Source organism: Leptodactylus fuscus, chromosome 3, assembly GCF_031893055.1.
Source record: "Leptodactylus fuscus isolate aLepFus1 chromosome 3, aLepFus1.hap2, whole genome shotgun sequence".
Lineage (NCBI taxonomy): Eukaryota > Metazoa > Chordata > Amphibia > Anura > Leptodactylidae > Leptodactylus > Leptodactylus fuscus.
Genome location: NC_134267.1, coordinates 65167904 through 65186529, shown reverse-complemented (window position 1 = coordinate 65186529; position 18626 = coordinate 65167904). Strand labels below are relative to the sequence as shown.

Below are 18626 nucleotides of genomic sequence, written 5' to 3'. Positions count from 1 at the left end.
TAAAGGGGTTTGCTGGCCCCAAATAGATTATTCGTACTGATGACCTATCCACAGGATATTTCATCACTATGTGAATTGTGGGGGTCAAACACCCAGACCCTAAACAGATCAAGGTGCCATAAGCTGCAGTAATGGAGGAGGAGAGTGCGCAGGTTACTTCTATTTAAGCAATAGGAGCAGTTCTGCAGACTCCTCCACTACATAGCAATGGTTCCAGGGAATTTCAGCACTGGACCTGTTACTTGAATAGGAGCAGCCTGCACGAGATCCTCATCTACTGCATAGCTTCCGGCATTCCCTATCCTCTGCACAGTATGACTATTGTTGAAGCAAAGAGTTGTAAAGATGACCATACACATGAAATAACAAACATTTGGCCACCAACTATTTTTGTCAAGACTGCTATAAACATGCACGCGTGGCTTGGTCAAGCGTCTGTATATTTAACAGGGTAAGGGGGATACTCCTGGCATCATATCTCCTGTGGTAACTAAGGATTGGGAATATTAAAATCCACTATGCCCAATCCTTCTTACCCTGACATCTGCCATTGAAGGAGAATCGGGAGGCCCTCCTACACATGATAACACTTTGTCTAACATATTTGGACACTTTTAGACTTTTAAAGGTAAATAGATATGTAACAAGTAGCATATGCTCTGAAACAGATGCCATGTTTGATTTAAAGCTGGGCATACACTTCAAGTTGCTGTTGGCCGAACAGCTCTTTTTCCCAACACCACCAAACGTGCCCAGTCAGCTCAAAGAAGCATGCATGTGCAAGTCTGAATAGGGAGAGTGGAGTCTCTTGCTGCAGACACCTCAGGGTGTGGCTTAACAATAGGATTGGTCATGTTGTAATCCATCAGCCCAATCCTCCTCTTCTCCAACATCTGCCATGGGGGGTGGGGGATTGATTGAAAGGCCTGCATACATAGTAAATGATTGGCTAATCCAGTCAAAATCTGCAGGATCTCCTTCTCAGCATCTTTACTTAGAATTCAGTGTTCTTCTGTTACTATATCTTAAAATGTATGATTTAGATTGACAACTGGGTGTTACCATTCCTCTTGTCATAGTGGTGTGTCTTTATACAATCCAATCAGTGCTGGCAATGTAAGACTGTGTAGTGACACATGGGGAATGGTAATGCCTAGTTTCAATTTATTGATAAATTTCTGATAGGAGTGAAAGAGGAACAGCACAGAGCTATAAGAAATGGTGGGAGTCAGACATATAGCTAAATAAAGTGTATGGCTCGCTTAACCCTTTCAACATATAAAAAAAATGGCTACCTTTTTATATGTAGATTTCTTTGGATTTTTAGGGCAATAATTGGTTATTTTCCTGAGGTAAATACAATACACGTTAGAGAAAAAAAAAATTTAATTTTTTTTTTTTAGGTGGTAGTTCGAGAGCTCCTTGCACAGTATACAAGGCAGTACGAAGAAAGCCCAGTATTTGGTCTTCTCAGAAATTGGACCAGCTCTATCGGTGATCGGCTAAGAACAAGGTATGCATATGTAATCTTTATTGTATCTATCAGTATAGATAATTATGTATTCATATTTATAACCATGTAAATTAAGCTCTGTTCTTAGCTTTTCCATTGTGCAACATCAAAGCAAATGGTCTTGTACATTTACAGTCATTTGAAGAAGCTAGGATGCCCTGTGTGTGGAGTAGTCAACCATAGTGTTGGACAGAAGTGCCTAGGATCCACCAGAGAAATTTGTGCTAGGGGCCCACTCAACAGCTTCCTGGTACTAGCTTACATCACAGTTCTTTCATTTGTATTTGTGTTGAACCAGCTCTGCACATCACTGAGTATTTTCCATGTATCGTCATCCCCTATATTACTGTACATGCTTCAGTAGCTCCAAAGTTGGTTCATTCAGTACTGTATGGGGAATAACACGTCCATGGAACACGCTACACATGTGCAAGATTATAGTGAGGGAGCTATGACGCCATCATGAATTTTGGGGCCCCTCCTCCCTTTATATTACAGTTTCCTGTCCTGTAACCCCCATACCGTATATATAATCCCCATTGCTTCCCACACAGTCCCCAGCACGTCCTCCTCTACATGGTATATAAGGCTCCACAGTGGCCTTACAGTATAATATGCTCCCCACAGTGCGCCCCACAGTTTAATGTTACACAGTGGGCCCCACACAGTATAACATGCTCTCAAGAGCCTTAAGCCACTTCTGGCGAACCCCACAAAATATATTTTCGTGAATATTTGTGAGGTTCAGCCCTCCAGTTCATTTCGGTTCATTTACACTGGCGCATGTTATTCTGGGGTCTTCCCAGAGTATAATAAGAGGAGTTCCAGGGGAGGTGAGTAAAAACAACAAACAGTTATACTCGCCTTTCCTCACCTATCCTGAGGACCCTCATGATGTCAGCGCAAGTGATTGCTGCAAACTTCAGCCATGACCCAGGCTTGTTGTGACATCAGCCACAAGCCAGAAGAGGATGCAAGGGACTATTGGACACCCAGGTGTGCATGTGATAAGTTTGTTTGTTGTTTTTACTCACCTACCCTAGACAGGCGTTTATTGTAAAAGGACTAACAACATGCAGAAATAACACACTAATGTGCATATTTATTATGACAACAAGCTCCATTTTGTTAATGTTTGCAGCAGCATATTTCCCATTCCTTTTGTAGCCATTCTTGGCTTTGGCTTATGCCTTATGCTGTTCACTTTCACTCTGTTTTGAAAAGTGGGTTGGAAAGTGGGCATGGTTAACTGGAATCTGCCGTTTCCTCTCTGGTTTAAATAAATATATAGGGGAAATGTTCACGATTCCACAGCTGAAATGAACACACTGCAGTTTTCAATAAAGCACACAACTTTTCTGCTGCTTTTCTTTTCTACAATGATCTCATCAACTTTGCTGGTAATGTAAAACACTGAGGAATACATAAAAAGGGATCAAGGTTGGACTTGTTCTGTTTTCTGACAGTCCGTTAAAATGAACAATCAGACATGTGAATAGCCACATTGCGAACTACATGTGTTTTAAAATTTCCTCTTTTTTTTTTCCCATTCGTGTCAGGCCTTAGATATGAAGATGTGGCATATTATTAAATATAAACTTGCATCAAGTTTGGGCAATGCAGAATCTATTAAAACTAACTTTAAAAATTCCCTTTATGATAAATCTCCTTATAGTATCTGCAAAAGACAACACTTGTAATATAGACACTTTAGGGGCAAGTTATAATGAAGGGATTCTTTGAAGTCACTTTAATGACTTGCCTTTTTTTAGCATGGATTTTTGTGATTAAATTTATTAAAACATAGTATTATAGATAGGACAGTTCTCTGCACTCCTATAGCTAGTTCCCTGCACAAATGTTATATAAAGAGGGAACAATAAAATATATAAATTAAAACTGCAATACCACTTCACTCCAGGAGGGAGCACTCCAAATACATTCGTGATGTGCTTTTGTTACACTGTACTTGTGTACTATGCCAAAATCAAACATGTAATATTTTAATTTTTAAGAAACACAGATTCCTTCATAGTAAGTGCATTGTAACCTGATGATACTATAACCTTTTATTCTTCACACATTCTTCATTTCTCATCTAAAGCAGTTCAGTTGGATATGTTGATTATACAGTAGATCCAAGTACAATTTAGTGGACTGTATTCCAAATAACAATCTCAATACTTCGAAGCAAGTACATTAGGACTCATTGGTCATTTATTGGTCAATTATTGATAATATATTTTTATGGTTGATTGACCAAGCATGGACTTTGGCTTGTTTTTTTCTTTGCAGAAGTCACAATTTTACATCATATCATTTTATACAGCATTCTATTGAAGTAATGGAAAAGACCCCTAATGAATAATCTGTATGGTAAACTCTGGTTTCCTTACATTTGCCCATTTATAAGCCATGGATTAGCAACATGAGACCAGTAGTTTTGCAGTGAGAATATATTTAGGTAGATTCAATGAAACATCAAATGAAAGGTTAGTTATAGCAGAGAAATAGTGTGCAAGAAGTATTGCTGAAAAAAAAAATATAGAAGAAATGAGCCAATATGTGAGGTCCTGGTGGTAGTAAAGCTATTGCTTTATTATTTTGCTTTACAGGAAATTGTTTTACAGGAATTTTTACCCAGCAAAAATAAAAATGTCAGAAAGAAGGAAGGAAAGAAACTTGCCCTTGTTTTTCTAGGATATTAAACATGCTGAGAACCTTGTGCTCATAGATGAGTAATAGACTTCTCCACAAAGACCAGAGGTCAACTTCCTGGATAGACAGGATTAAAATTGATGGAAGAGAAGTTCTGCGCCAGGAGCACTTGCTCTTTCTGGCCAAGTCAGCGGTCAAAGCAGGTATTACAAGTCTGAGGTTGGTCAGTAAGCTAGGTGAGATAATATTTACAAGCAATAAAGTAAATTCATTGACAGTCGAGGTAATTGGACATCTAGTTGTTTAAACAAAGATGGAGACTTATCTAAATAGCTGAGCAAGTGTTGTCCATCCATTAGAAAATGGCTTGAGACCAATCCTGGGGAAAATTTGGCCACTTGGCCTTGTGATGCCTACCATTTAGCCAAGGAATCAGTTTACCTTCAACCATGCGTTATTTGTACGTCAGATTAGAGATGAGCAAGGCAGATGCTGACTAGGGACCAGTCCATTCCAGCATATGCCATCTGCTATTGTCTTATATGGGGAAAATATGGCTATAAGGAAAACATTACCAAAACCAACTTTCATACACTCTCACATCTCTTAATATTGAATTACCGGTATATTATTTATAGGGCATTTATTACTCTTTAGATTATTTTTGCTCCTATGAATTTTTGATGCTGTACATTTAATCAAACGCGAAATAATTAATGTATATTATATTCATGAAGTTGTGTGCTGGAAAAGCTAAAGCACATTATCCAGATAAAGTATCAAGATATAGACACTACTCATTTGTATTGAAAAGAGGAAATTACAAGCATAAAATACCTGAAACTATCATTATGATTCATAGTCATGGGACTGAAAGTAAGCAAACAAGCAATCACAGTGCAAAGAGATAGAAATGAAATCATTCAGCTATAACTGAAACCACAAAAAGACTAATAGATTACATCGAGTCTTACAGATACACCACACAATAAATTAATGAACGTTACAGAACGCTAGTTCATCAGTATGAAGCATTATTTCATATTCCAGTATAAATCCTCAAAATTTGTAAAACTTATGACATCGTTGGGAATTGTACCAGGCAGGGATCCCGGGTGCACTCCCATTGTAGTGTGCTGGTTTTTTATTCAATTGTGTGAGCTTTTGTAGCATCCAATAGACTGTGCATTGTGGTATCTTTCCTTCTTATTGATTGAACGGAAGAATCAGTTTGGATAACTCAGTGCTATGCTATAACCTGAGGGTACAGTGCGCTTAAAGGGAATGTGTCACTGAAAAACGACCTATTTGTTAAGCCAAAAAAACCACCAAATCCTGCAATTTTCTCTGTGAACACTAGGCTTAATAATAGACTAACACTTGCCGATTTTGCAGGGTTTCCTTTGAAGTATTTGCATCACAAATAGAGATGAGCGAACAGTAAAATGTTCGAGGTTCGATATTCGTTTCGAGTAGCCCCTCAATATTCGACTACTCGAATCGAATATTGAACCCTATTGTAGTCTAGGGGGGGAATGCTCGTTTCAGGGGTAGGCAACGTTCGATCAAATTATACTTACCAAGTCCACGAGTGAGGGTCGGGCTGGATCCTCCATGCAGTCTTCTCCTTGCAGCGTCCCCGCGGCGTCTTCCGGCTCTTCATTCACTCTGCCAGGCATTGGGCCTGGGCAGAGCCGACTGCGCATGCCCAAACTACAAGCAGACATGCGCAGTCGGCTCTGCCCAGGCCCGATGCCTGGCAGAGTGAATGAAGAGCCGGAAGACGCCGCGGGGAAGCTGCACGCAGAAGACTTCTAAAGGTAGGAGAAGAACCAGCATTGATTGGCCGATTGTATAGCATTCGGCCAATCAATGTTGGTTCTGCATCGAACTTTTACATTCGAACAGCGAGAGGTACTCGATCGAGTACTACTCGCTCATCTCTAATCACAAACAACACAGACAGGATTACAATAGAAGATAATATCTTAATTCTTAACAACACTTGATCCATCTTTGCATTCACTACAGATAATAGATTGTCACAGTTTTAATAATATGTCAGCTTCAGTTTATTGCTACCTATAACCATACGACTGCTATAAAACATAAAGTTAAATTGCAGAAGCTCAGGCAAGATGGCGAACTGGATGTACAGAAAATGGAATAAAAAATTCTACAATCAGAAAATAAAAAACAGATTACAAAAAGTGAATACTCTATATAATCAAGTATAAGCCGACTTTTTCAGCACATTTTTCTTGCTGAAAAAGCTCTCCTCGGCTTATACACGTGTCATGGTCTACGGAGCACAGAAAACTGGAAGAGGGAGGTCCTTTAGTGCTACTGCTCTGTGATTGGCTTGTCATGAGGTCACGTGACTGTGATGTCATCAAAGGTCCTGTAGCCACTGGTATGTAACATCTGCAGATAAGGTTGAGTCTAAATCCTAGTAGCTCCGCCCACACCAGAGTCCGATCACATGGTCATGACGTCATCAGAGGTCCTTTAGCCCTCTAGGATTTAGCATCTACCCTGCAGATGAGTGGCCAGGATTCATTGTGTCTTATGGAAGATATCTGTTGTATGGAGTAGAGGAAGCTACAGTAACGTGAAACACACAAGTGCCTTCCTTTAATTACGCTGCCTATTAATGTCAGGCATTTGGAGTTATTAATTTAGTTTCAGTAACTCCATGTGCCTCACATTAATAACAGTTAACCCCATCATGTCCCTCATATGAACCCCTGTGTGCCCCATATAAGGGTTACTAATATGTGAGACACATGAGGGTACTAATGAAGGACCTTAATTATGAAGAACTCTTATGTGAGGCACACAGGGGGTTAATGTGAGGGACATGATAGGGTTAACTGCTATTACTATAATCCCCATGGAGTTACTAAGCTACAATGCACATGACCAGATTTTTTATCTGCAATAGTGGATTCCCCCTCCACCCCGGCTTATACTCGAGTCAATAAGTTTTCCCAGTTTTTTGTGGTAAAATTAGGGGTCTCGGCTTATATTCGGGTCTGCTTATACTTGCGTATATACGGTTTTTCACTGTTTATAAAAAAAATATGTTGATATATTCCCTTTAAAGGGATCCTATCATTTAAACTAATTTTTTTCTGCCTATCACGTAGGAATAGCCTTAAGTAAGGCTATTCTTCTCCTACCTTTAGATGTCTTTTCCACGCCACCGTTTCGTAGAAATCCCAGTTTTTGCCGGTATGCAAATGAGTTCTCTCGCAGCACTGGGGGTGGGCCTCAGAGCTCAAACAGCACTGGGCACATCCCCAATGCTGCGAGAGAACTCTCCAACGCCGCCTCCATTTTCTTCAGGAACGGGTTATAATGTGGTGCGAAGTGGAAAATGAGGTACAAATGGTGGATGACGTGCATCTTTGGCACTAGAAATGTCCTTGTGCTAAAGATGCACCACATTATTAAATATCTATGCCAGAAAGCTGATATACATTTGTTGATAGATTAAATTAAATTGGTCCAAGTAACGCATATTTTCACAATAAAGTGGTCAGTAAGTTATTCAATTACTCAGGATCATTTTCAAATTTTGAAAGGGCCGAAAAACATTTTAGTTTCAATGGTATTTACTGAACGACAAGACAAAAGAACATGGCTTAACAGTATAACGAAACAAATAACTTAGGGGAAAAAAAGCATATAAACCACAAACTGAAAACATATAACACACAATAATAAAAAGAAAAACTAGAGGCTGTCCAGGCAGTTGTTTTGTTTGTTTTTTTTTTAAATTGTTTTAAATATGCCGGGGAGGTGAGAAACCCAAAAAATGTACTCCTGGTGCTCCGAACTCTTGCCAGAGTGGTCTGGTCCTTCTGCTCCAGCATCTTCTCATGAGTCTCTTCCTGAGTTCCGCTGAATGGCCTCAATGGTCACATGACCGCTGAGGCCAATCAGCAGGCCTCAGAAAGAGACCTGTGATGTCACAGGTAGTGACATGATGTACCTTTCGCTAAGGCCACTGATTGGCCTCAGTGGTCACGTGTGGCTGGGAATTTGGCCACATGTCAACACTGGATCAAGAAGACCGAACCACACTGGTAAACACTGAAGCACTGTGGAAAGGTAAGTATACATTTTTATTTTTTTTTTGCCTTGATAACCCCTTTAACAATGTCGTTAAAAATGTTCATGATGAACAAACTCAAAGGAGATGGGCCTCGACCTTATTGGTGGATTAGATTTGCAATCTGTTCAGCTGGACCCCACAATTGATGGTAATATGCCAGTCATGAAAAGTTTGCTCTATTAATCCTGGGAGACTGTATTTTATTAAAATGTGTTCGGGAATCCGTCATGAAGGCATTAATCTTTAAGCAATTCCGAAATAAATTTTGATGTCCTCCACTTGGAAACTAGATGGTTTTTAGCAGATATCAATATACATTGGAGTAATTTACAGGATGCATAGCAATTAGAAAGATGGACAATGTGAAGGAACTAAAAGAATCTGGGTTATCCTGTGAATGGATCACCAAAAGCGGCGTACTAAGGGGCAGGTCCACCAAATATGTAAGGGATCCACCAGTAGGCTTGGCAGCTTAGAGGTGAGATATATGGAAATGTAAGGTGTAGCCTAGATGGAACCAGATAGGTCCTGTGTAGTATTTTCAAAGAAGGTTCCATTAATGTGACCTGCCAGCTTAAAAAAATAAAAAAAAAAATAAAAAGTTGTCTGAAATTTTGGATACGCTTAAAATAACCTGAACCTAGCTTGTGAAATCCTCTAGGAAAAGACCATGTGAAAACTGGATTGGAAAAAATCAGGAGGAGCAAAAACATTCTTACAGGAATACTTCTTTAAGCATTATTTACATTATTGAAAAAAAACCTTCTAATGGTTATGAATCAGAACGCAAAGCAAATATAGAGACTGCCAACATATCCAGTTTTCCAATCTGTGGCAGATTCCTACATGTGAACGTACCTTTAAAGTATATCTCCATTGGGAGATCATGAAAGCTTTTTTCCAAGTGTATTTTTATATTTTTCAAAAAGGCATAAAATACGATGACAACAGATAGCTGCAATGGCAGAAACAACGTTTTATACTTTAGGTAACTGGGAGATCCCCAAGTAGAGGCCAGAAGACAAGAGGAGAAGGGGAAGGAGAGAAGACAGAAGGAGGAAGTGAAAGGAGCCAAATGGCAACAAAAACAAAACACAGAATGAGCAAGAAGAAAGAAGGGGATAAAAAATCTGGTGGTGGTGAAACAATCGAAAATTCTTCATCAGAAAGAGCAATAGGACTCCACAAGGAGCAAAGCCAGTTGGTCAAGAATAGGCCTTCAATAGTTTAAGCGAACCATGTCTACACAATTCCACTATCCTAGTTAGATGGGCAGCAAAATAGTATAATTTGAGATCTGGGAGTTCCAAGCCACTACTACGTTTAGGGCGAGAAAGAAGGGCTCTGCTGACTTACCAGACCATATGAAATCCAAATGAATGGAGGACAAGGCCTGAAAGAATGAAGGGGTGAACGTGTATAGGCAGTGTTTGTAAGAGGTATAGGAATCGTGGCAGAATATTCATTTTTAAAGATGGTGCATGGTGACAGTCGGAACAGATAGATGATAGCATGAGTGAGAAATTGGCACAAAAAAGGTCTGTTGGGTCAAGAGTAATGGAGACTCCTAGAGGTTTCAAAGCCCGGCTCATTGGAATGGATTAACTCAAAGTGGAGACCTGTTGGGATGGCTGGGGAAGGGTCACATTAAGTGCCTCAGACTTTGAGAGGTTAAGCTTGAAATTAGCCTCGAATTCTCATTAAAGGTGAACATTAGGTATAGGAGGGAGATCTGTGGGCAGATGAAGAAAAACAATGTCATCTGCGTAGGCCGCCGCTTTGCAACGGCGAGATACATCACCTATACCCGAAATGTCACCCAACAGAGGAGTCAGTCAGGAGGAAAGAATTTTGGCTAGGATTTTAAGATCCACGTTCAATAGCGAGATCGGACGGTAGCTGGGATAGAGAAGTGGATCCTTTCGGGGGTTTAGGAATTACAGTAATATGGACGCAAATTATCTCATTATTTTGCATAATTTGTTTCCCACGGTTTCTGGGATTAAAAAAAAAACAAAAAAACAACAAATGTTATAGATGCTGGTGGTGTTTGAACAAAACTTTTTTTTTTTTTTTTGGAAATATGTGGTTGCAGTTTTCTTTGCAGTTACAGATCCATTACATCCAACCTAAAATCCAAGAGTGTTGATCCAAAGAAGACAAAATCCCCTATGAAGTACTTGTCAATTGCCTCATATAAGAGGAAAATACCTTCCAGAATCTAAATGTTTGATCAATCCATCTCAAGTCATCTAGTACACATATATTGTGGTATTATACAGTCAGGCCTTCTCGAATTCCTTCAAGATCCTGTTGCAGGACATTCCATAATTTCACTGCACTTACAATAAAAAAAAAAAAAAAATCCCCATTTATGATGATGGTGAAAGTCATTCCTCTAGCTTTGCTTGAGTTTTTATCTTTGCATTTATTGCTTGACTCATCACAACAGTACCTGACTGCAAATAAACCCTGCACACGGAGTTTACGCTCGTTCATTCTGAATGTAAAACTCGTTCAGAGTGAGCAGCGTAAAAAACAGATCCCATTGACTTGAATGGGTGCCGGCATACAAGCGCTCCCCATTGAAATCAATAGAGGTTTTTTTACTTATTGCTTTCAATGTGATATGCGTGTATAGGCTCCCTAATACTTTATTTTAGAGCAATAAACTAATGGTTACAAAAGCACATACAGTCTTTTCCTGTCTTACGTTGCACTGCTCTTTATCTACTGTACTTTTGATAAATTTCATACTTCACCTTGGGTTTCCTCCCAAAATCACTTGTAAAAGGTAAGAATCAAATTCAGACATGTTCTAGAAATAACAGTTTTATACCCTTTATGTTTAGACATGTGACAATAAGAGATGCTAACCAGAAGCATAGCATTTAATAAAAAAAAAAAAAAAAAACACCACAGGTTATGGCTCAAAAAAAAAAAAAAACTCAGCAAAATCTGAAACTGAAAATGCAACTTTCCCGCACTGTGGGGCCTTAGCCTAAAGAGGACCTTTCATGTCCTCAGCACACTTTGTTTTACTGGTATCTCCCTCCCCCCATCATTCCCGAGATAATGGTGCTGCCCTTTCACAGCACAAGATTACAGAAACGTACTGTCGGGGGGACATTCCTTGACACTGAGCTATAAGGCGAGCCCCTCTAACAATACAGTGATATCTGTATCTAAAACTGATCACACCAAACAGGACCAGCTCCACGTTTGTGTGGGCCTTTGGGCGACAGACCCTCAGTGGGCCCCTTCTGGAGTAACTCATGCCCACTGCAGCAAAAAAAACTATCAAAATTGAATGTTTCTTGCTGAGGGAAACCTACTGGAGTGGAGTGTAATACAGGTACAAGTAGATCCAACCTGTTTGGACATCAGAAAATAAAGAGGCATTTCAGGTGGACATCTGCCTCGGATTAATTATTATTTATTTTGTGCCCCTGGCTCACGGAGCAGAACGTCTGCAATTTTTTGCAGCTTTCTACCGCTGAGTTGGCCCAAATGAATGATTTTATAGAGTGGAGAGTCTCAAGCCGCGGCCTCCGAATCAGCTGCAGAATCTGCAGCAAGATCCAGCAGGACACTTTTTTTTCCTCCCTAGCTTCCTGCTCCATTTAGTTTCAATAGGAGGCAGAATGAGGGAGGGTACCTCAGGCCCAGATTATAACAACAGAGGTCCAGGGGAGGTGATTAAAAATAACAAACACTTATACTTACCTTTCCTCTTCTGGGTATTCTCGCTCCTCTTCTGTCTTTCGACTGAGGTCCAGGCGTCACCTATGATTGGGCCTTAGCACTTGCCTGGGTAAGCCATGTGCTGATGCCTGCCCTGGCACCAATATTTCTGGATATACATAGCTACTGCTCAACTGACTGCATTCATGAATTTCTGAATTGTGATCCATCATACATAGCTACTAGAGATGAGTGAACACTGTTCGGATCAGCCGATCCGAACAGCACGCTCCCATAGAAATGAATGGAAGCACCTGTGACGCTGAGTTTGCCGGCGGCTGACCGCCGTCACAGGTGCTTCCATTCATTTCTATGGGAGCGTGCTGTTCGGATCGGCTGATCCGAACAGTGTTCGCTCATCTCTAATAGCTAGTGCTCAACTGAATGTAAAGGGGTATTATGTACATTATGCATGACATTTTTTGCTTTGCAATGTAACAAAACACTTGAATTGGTCATGTTCCAGAAAATTGTTGGAAATGTTCTATAGCAGTTCCACCTGAGGACACAAGGTGATTCTTTCTGTAAGAGGTAAACTTTGTTGTGGGTGTGAGGCCATAATCGACTTTTTTTTTTTTTTTTTACTAGCACTGAGTTATCTTCAGTCATGTCCTCATCTGAACTGTGTAGCTGTAGAACATAGTTTGTTGTTGACCACTATATTATGCCTTTGGGGTTGCAATTTACTGAATGAGACTTGTAGAAGGTTATTGGCATAATCAGTTTCTCAACAAACTATATATATGTATATATATAATTTGCAGTTCATAGAGTGTATTTTTTGCAGGTGGTTTTTGGAGGCAGATTCCATCTCAAAATTTGCCTAAAAACAACCAAACAGTTGTCAACTCTCCCATCGGAAACGCATACACAAAATGGTTTAACTAATAAGTACATCTGGTCCCGCAAAAAAAAAAGGTGCCCTATGCATGTCAGAATATGGGGTCTTTAATTTATTTATTTATTTTTTTATAGTTTTTAGATTTTTGTTAAGGGTTTAAATATAAATAAAACTATATAAATTGGTATCCCCAGAATCGTACCAAAACATAAAATGCAGGTGACTGGTCATTTTGGCTTCAGAGTGAACGTCGTAAAAACGAAGCGCGTAACAAATAAATGCACTTTCTCCAGTTCCACCTCATTCTGAATTTTTTTTTTTTCCAGCTTTCCAGTACATTGTACAGAATAATAAATGGTACCGTTATGAACAATTTGTCCAGAAAACATTAAGGCCTCACATGGCTCTGTGACTGGGACAATAAAAAAGTTATTGGGTTTTGAAGGCAGGGAGTCAAAAATGAAAATCAAAAATTGAAAATGTCACCGGCAAGAAGGGGTTAAAAGCAATGTATGAATTTAACAGAATGGATACTGAAACTGAATTTTTCTGTAAAAATTTGAAGGGTATAGCTTCTAAAGCTGCCTTTTGTGTTACTCCCTTATGTTGCCCCTTTAACTCTTTGTGAAAATGAAATGTTTAGGCCTAGTTACATGAAATTCTAAATTTATTGACCACAATTTATATAAACTGTCTCAGGTGAAGTCCCCACGTGGCGAGCTGCAGCCAAAAAGTACAGCGGAACAAACCACGGCAGAAACACATCACTTTAAGAAAGTGCTCAATTTTCCTCCATGGATTTTTTACCTCTATTACACCTATATGGAAAATGCCAGTGTTTCCATAGGTATAATTGACATTTTGCGATTTACAAATGGCAGTCGTTTTTTGAAATCGCAGCATTTCTTCCGTGGATATTTTTCTACAGTGTGTGGATGGTATTAGCCAGAATCCCATCCACTTTGCAGATGCTATAAAAAGCTGCGGTTTACACTGTGGCTAAATCACAGCTTTTTCACAACTGGGGCCCAGCCTAAATGTCTTTTACTAGTTTATGGTATTACTGTTTAGTGCTCATACATTGTGCATTTGTTTTTCTGACCGAGAAGGCGAGTGTGATTGTACCTGCTTATAGTCTATTCACACAAAAAAAACTATATACACTAACATACGGTATACATAACTCCTGTAAGCCATTTTTTGTTTTGTGTCTGTACTAACAATGCACAACTGTTTGTTTCTTGCTTTCAGTATCTTGGCAATCGGTTCAGATAAAATCAGCAGCCTGACATTCTTTTTAAAAGCTGTCAATTTTCGGGAGAGAGTCCTACAGCGGGGGCTGGCTGCCAGACTTTACCACAAGGTAATACATTCAATTATCTCTTTATTGTAGAAATAAGAAGTCACTGTGATTTATAGTCATATGACCAGTTCAATCATGCTACTTATTAGGCTGAGTTTATATGGGGCTTTTATCCTGAAGAACTGCATGCGGTTTTTAATTGCAGTAATCGCATGTTAGTATAACTCTCACCTGTATGCTAACTACCTGTATACCAGAGGGTTTCAATACAATTTTTAATTTGGTCACTATACAATTTTATACAATTGTATAGTGACCAGTGCATGACATTACTGCAGTTAGAGGACCTTTCATATCCTCGGGTACCTTCGGTTATATATATCACTAGAAAGCCGACGGTGCGCTGAATTCAGCGCACTATCTGCTTTCCCATTATGTGCCCCTGGTGAAGAGCTATTGGTGTCATTACCATAGCTCTTCAGTGTCAGAAGGACATTTCTGACAATCTGTAAGGAATGCCCCTCCTGACAGTAGAGTCCATAGCGCTGTACTGTCAGAGGGGGCATTCCTTACAGCCCAGCAATGACGCTGAGTAGTGAGGAACGCCCCCCTGCCTACTGACAGTACTCGTCCATAGACTAGTACTGGGGAGTATTCATCACCGCTCAACGTCATTGTTGGGTTGTAAGGTATGCCCCCTCTGACAGTACAGCGCTATGGACTCTACTGTCAAGAAGGGCATTATTATTATTTGACTCCTTTATGTAAAAATATGCACTTTTTTCTTTCCTTTGTTCCTCTATTGAGAGCTGAAATCTATACAATGCTTTCACTAGGTGTACGAATGCAAGAGCTCATGTATATTGCAAGATTTATATAGTTTAAGTCCTTAATAGAAAATGTACATCGGGAAGAGCCCATACGATCCCCGTAGACGCCCTGCTGTAGACTGCAAGGCTCCCGTAGCTACAGCTGGCCCACTGTAGTATTATTGTGGTGTGCTGATGGCTTACTGTGTCAACCAGCGGCCTAACAATTGCACATGTAGCTTCCACCATAGACTTTCTATGTCTTAATAGAATGCCTGTTACAATTCAGTAATATACTGCAGTATGCATGTAGTGTATTGAGCCGGACTTCAAAAAAAAAAAAATATTAGTAAAATAGCTTACTTTTATATTTTTAAAATTTTTCAAAAGACACACAGAAACCCAGTTTCTCCATTTTAAAATGTTATCGTGTGTTTAAAAAATAAACAATAAAAACTTACACATATTTGGTATCACAACATTTGTAACCACCTGACATATAATATTATTACACTAATTCACCTGCATGACACAAACAATAAAAAATAATGCCAAAATCACCATGTTTGTTTATCCCTGTACCCAAAAAGCTGAAGATACAATGATCAAAAAGCCACTGTAATCCCATAAGAAGCCAATGTCAACTTTATACCACCAAATAAGAGCCATCATATTGGCTCTATTCATGGAAAAATTAAAATGTTATGGGTTTAAGTGTCAAAGTAGTCTTTAACCTATACTTATTGGGTATTGCCGTAATTGTACTGACCCATGAAATAAATTAAGAATTGCATTTTTACTAGATGATGAAAAGTGCAAAAGTTACAGTGCAAAAATCTATTTCCACATTCTCTTCTAGAAAGTATTAAAAATATTAATCACTAAATTATTTGCCTTGTAAAAATGATTTTGTCAAAATATACAACTAGTCTTGCAAAAAACAAGTCCAGCTCTTGGAATATTACAATGAAAAAAATAAAATTATAGTGCTTCCTCCTTAAGGCCAAAATAAGCCATGTCCTTAAGGGGTTAAAGGAGCTGTCTGATGGCAAAAACGATTATGAATGGTTTATAGATGAAAACTAATGAGACTTGCTAAAGTAACTATATGTGACTGTAGAATAGAGAGGGATCAAAGGACCGTACACAGTTCAGATGGTGCAAAATAGAGCAAGATTTACTGAAATGCCAGGGTCAATAATTTCCTTTTTCAAGCTGAATTGGTGGTCATTGTAATGGAACCATATGGACCATTATATGAACTGTGTGCTCTGCTTTATGCTTCAGTGGATGTATGGTTATATGTATCCTTCAAAGTGGACTCCAGAAGCCTGTTTGCTATACAGTGAGGTTGCTGCTAACATAAAGTAACTTTAAGTTTTAGTACTTATAGTCCTGGAAGTAGAACTTCGTCAGTGGTGAAGGGGCCTATGTTCTACTCTGAGAATGCCAACCAAGGGCTCGTTCAAACTGGGCAAGAGGGGGCGGATTTTGGCACTGAATCCACGTCAGAATCCGCCCCCTCACATTAGTGGTCTATGTAGACCGCTAGCTTACTTTTTTTCCATGAGCGGTATGCCCTTTCTTCAGGTGGATTCCGCTGCTGATTCAGCCCTGGCGTTCGCCTCGTGGCAGCACCCTCTGGTCTAGGCCCGTTCATTTTGGCCTACTCCGGAGCGGGAAGTCGCGACTGTTGGAAGCCGGGACAGTTGTGGCAGGCGCATTTTGGCCCTACTCTGACGCGGCTTCCGGCATCAAAATCAGGACCAAAATACGCCCTGTGTGAACTAGCCCTAAGGCTGAGGCCCCACGTGACTTAAACACCGCAGATTGCCTGTGGCGTAAATGCAGCGGGAAAACATGCCATTTTACAGTTTCAGCAAAGTTGATGGAATTCTAGGGAATCCCATGCACACATTACAAGAAAATATGCACAGCGGACATTCTGCGATTTCCAAAACCGTTGCGATTTTGAAAATCTAGAAAATCACAGCATGTCAATTATACATACGGAAACACCAGCAGTTTCCCTATATGCATAACTGAAGCAGAAAGTATTCAAAGGAACTTTTTCTGTGAAAAGTGCTGTGGGAATAACCACGATGCTTTTCAACCCTTTCAAAACTCAGCACACTCTTAGAATACAAAAATGTCTAATAAAACTGTGTGCACAAAAATTGTAAAGCAAAAAACAACACAAATCAGGTTAGGGTACCAGTAGTGAAATCGAGATTTATTTATTTATTTTTCTTCAGAGTTGCAGCAGATATTTAAGGTAAGATATGTAAGGTTAAGTTAGGTTACGGTCATCTGAATCAAATGGTGCTTTCCACTACTTCTGAATTGGTGCCACCAATGAGATCATATGCATATTGACATCAACAGCGGAACTGATTCACAAGGGGAAAACACTGTCTGATTCTGTCTGATATACTGGTTGTTATACTGGATTCTGGAGACAGACTAAAAGAAGTGTACTAATGCATTGGAATACCTGCATAAAGTACTGGTGTTCTAATATGACCACAGATATGGCCATTATTACGCCTCTGGCTGTACATTCACATGCAGCCAATCTTGCTTCAGAAATGTAGAGAAATCCATCTGCTTTGTTCAAAAAAAAAAAATAAAAAAAAAATGTCCAATTCTACGTGCCCAAAATGTAAAAACAAAAAAGAAGGGATAGGTAGCTAATAGAGATGAGCGAACACTGTTCGGATCAGCCGATCTAAACAGCACGCTCGCATAGAAATGAATGGAAGCGCCTGGCGCGCAGACTTTGCCGGTGGCCGGCCGCTTAACCCCCCGCGTGCCGGCTGCTTCCATTCATTTCCATTCATCCATTCACGGCTGTTCCGAACAGTGTTCGCTCATCTCTAGTAGGTAACTATCAGGGACGTATTAAAAACAACACTTTTATTGATATATATTAAAAGCTTTTAGTATATATCAATAAAAGTGTTGTTTTTAATTTGTTCCAAAACAACCCTCTTCAGATAAATGGAAATTAGATTTAGTTGCAGATTTTCTTTGTATTTGTATTGGAAGCACGCCATATGCCAGGTCTGAGCAGTTTTATGACAAGATTCTGTCTTTAGACATAACCTAAGAAATAGGTATCCGTTTGACACGTTTGAAATCCCTCCTGTAGAAACCAATGGTCGCATCATTTTGAAGAGAACGGGAGAATTTATTATCCCATCTATGCTTGTTTTCTGGTGTGCATAGGTGATAATGTAACGCATCTTTAGCACAAGGCCCTCTCGTGCACCACTTCCCCTATTCTGCGTGTCACTCACTACTTTCCAGAAATGGAGGTAGTGCAGGGTGGAAAGTGAGGCGGGCTGGGGTGGGGTGCTTCAACATAATTTTATAACTGACACCAGTTTTTAGGATTAAGAGAACAGTACACTATTTCCTGACGTACATTTCCATTCTGTCGCATGGACATGTGACTAATTTAATAAGAGGCTGGATTATCTTGATGATGGTACCACTAAGGCCTTACTGGCTTATACCAGCAAGGGTCTCTATTAATACTGGTGCCTCCGGCCCACTGTTTAAAAAGTTTGAGGACCTCTGCTCTAGATTTTAAAATATATATTTATACAATACAAATAAAATGTATTAATCTTAAT

The 18626-nt window shown here is 39.6% G+C and overlaps 1 protein-coding gene across 1 annotated transcript in view; it reads left to right on the top strand.

The window, feature by feature from the left end:
• The window catches only part of ACOXL (acyl-CoA oxidase like), a 298517-nt gene that overhangs the window by 169074 nt on the left and 110817 nt on the right, over window positions 1-18626 (top strand). Inside the window, exons 14-15 of the mRNA XM_075267702.1 lie at window positions 1404-1513; window positions 14128-14239. Of these exons, the coding sequence (XP_075123803.1) occupies window positions 1404-1513; window positions 14128-14239 (222 nt within the window). The remainder of the gene's footprint in view (window positions 1-1403; window positions 1514-14127; window positions 14240-18626) is intronic.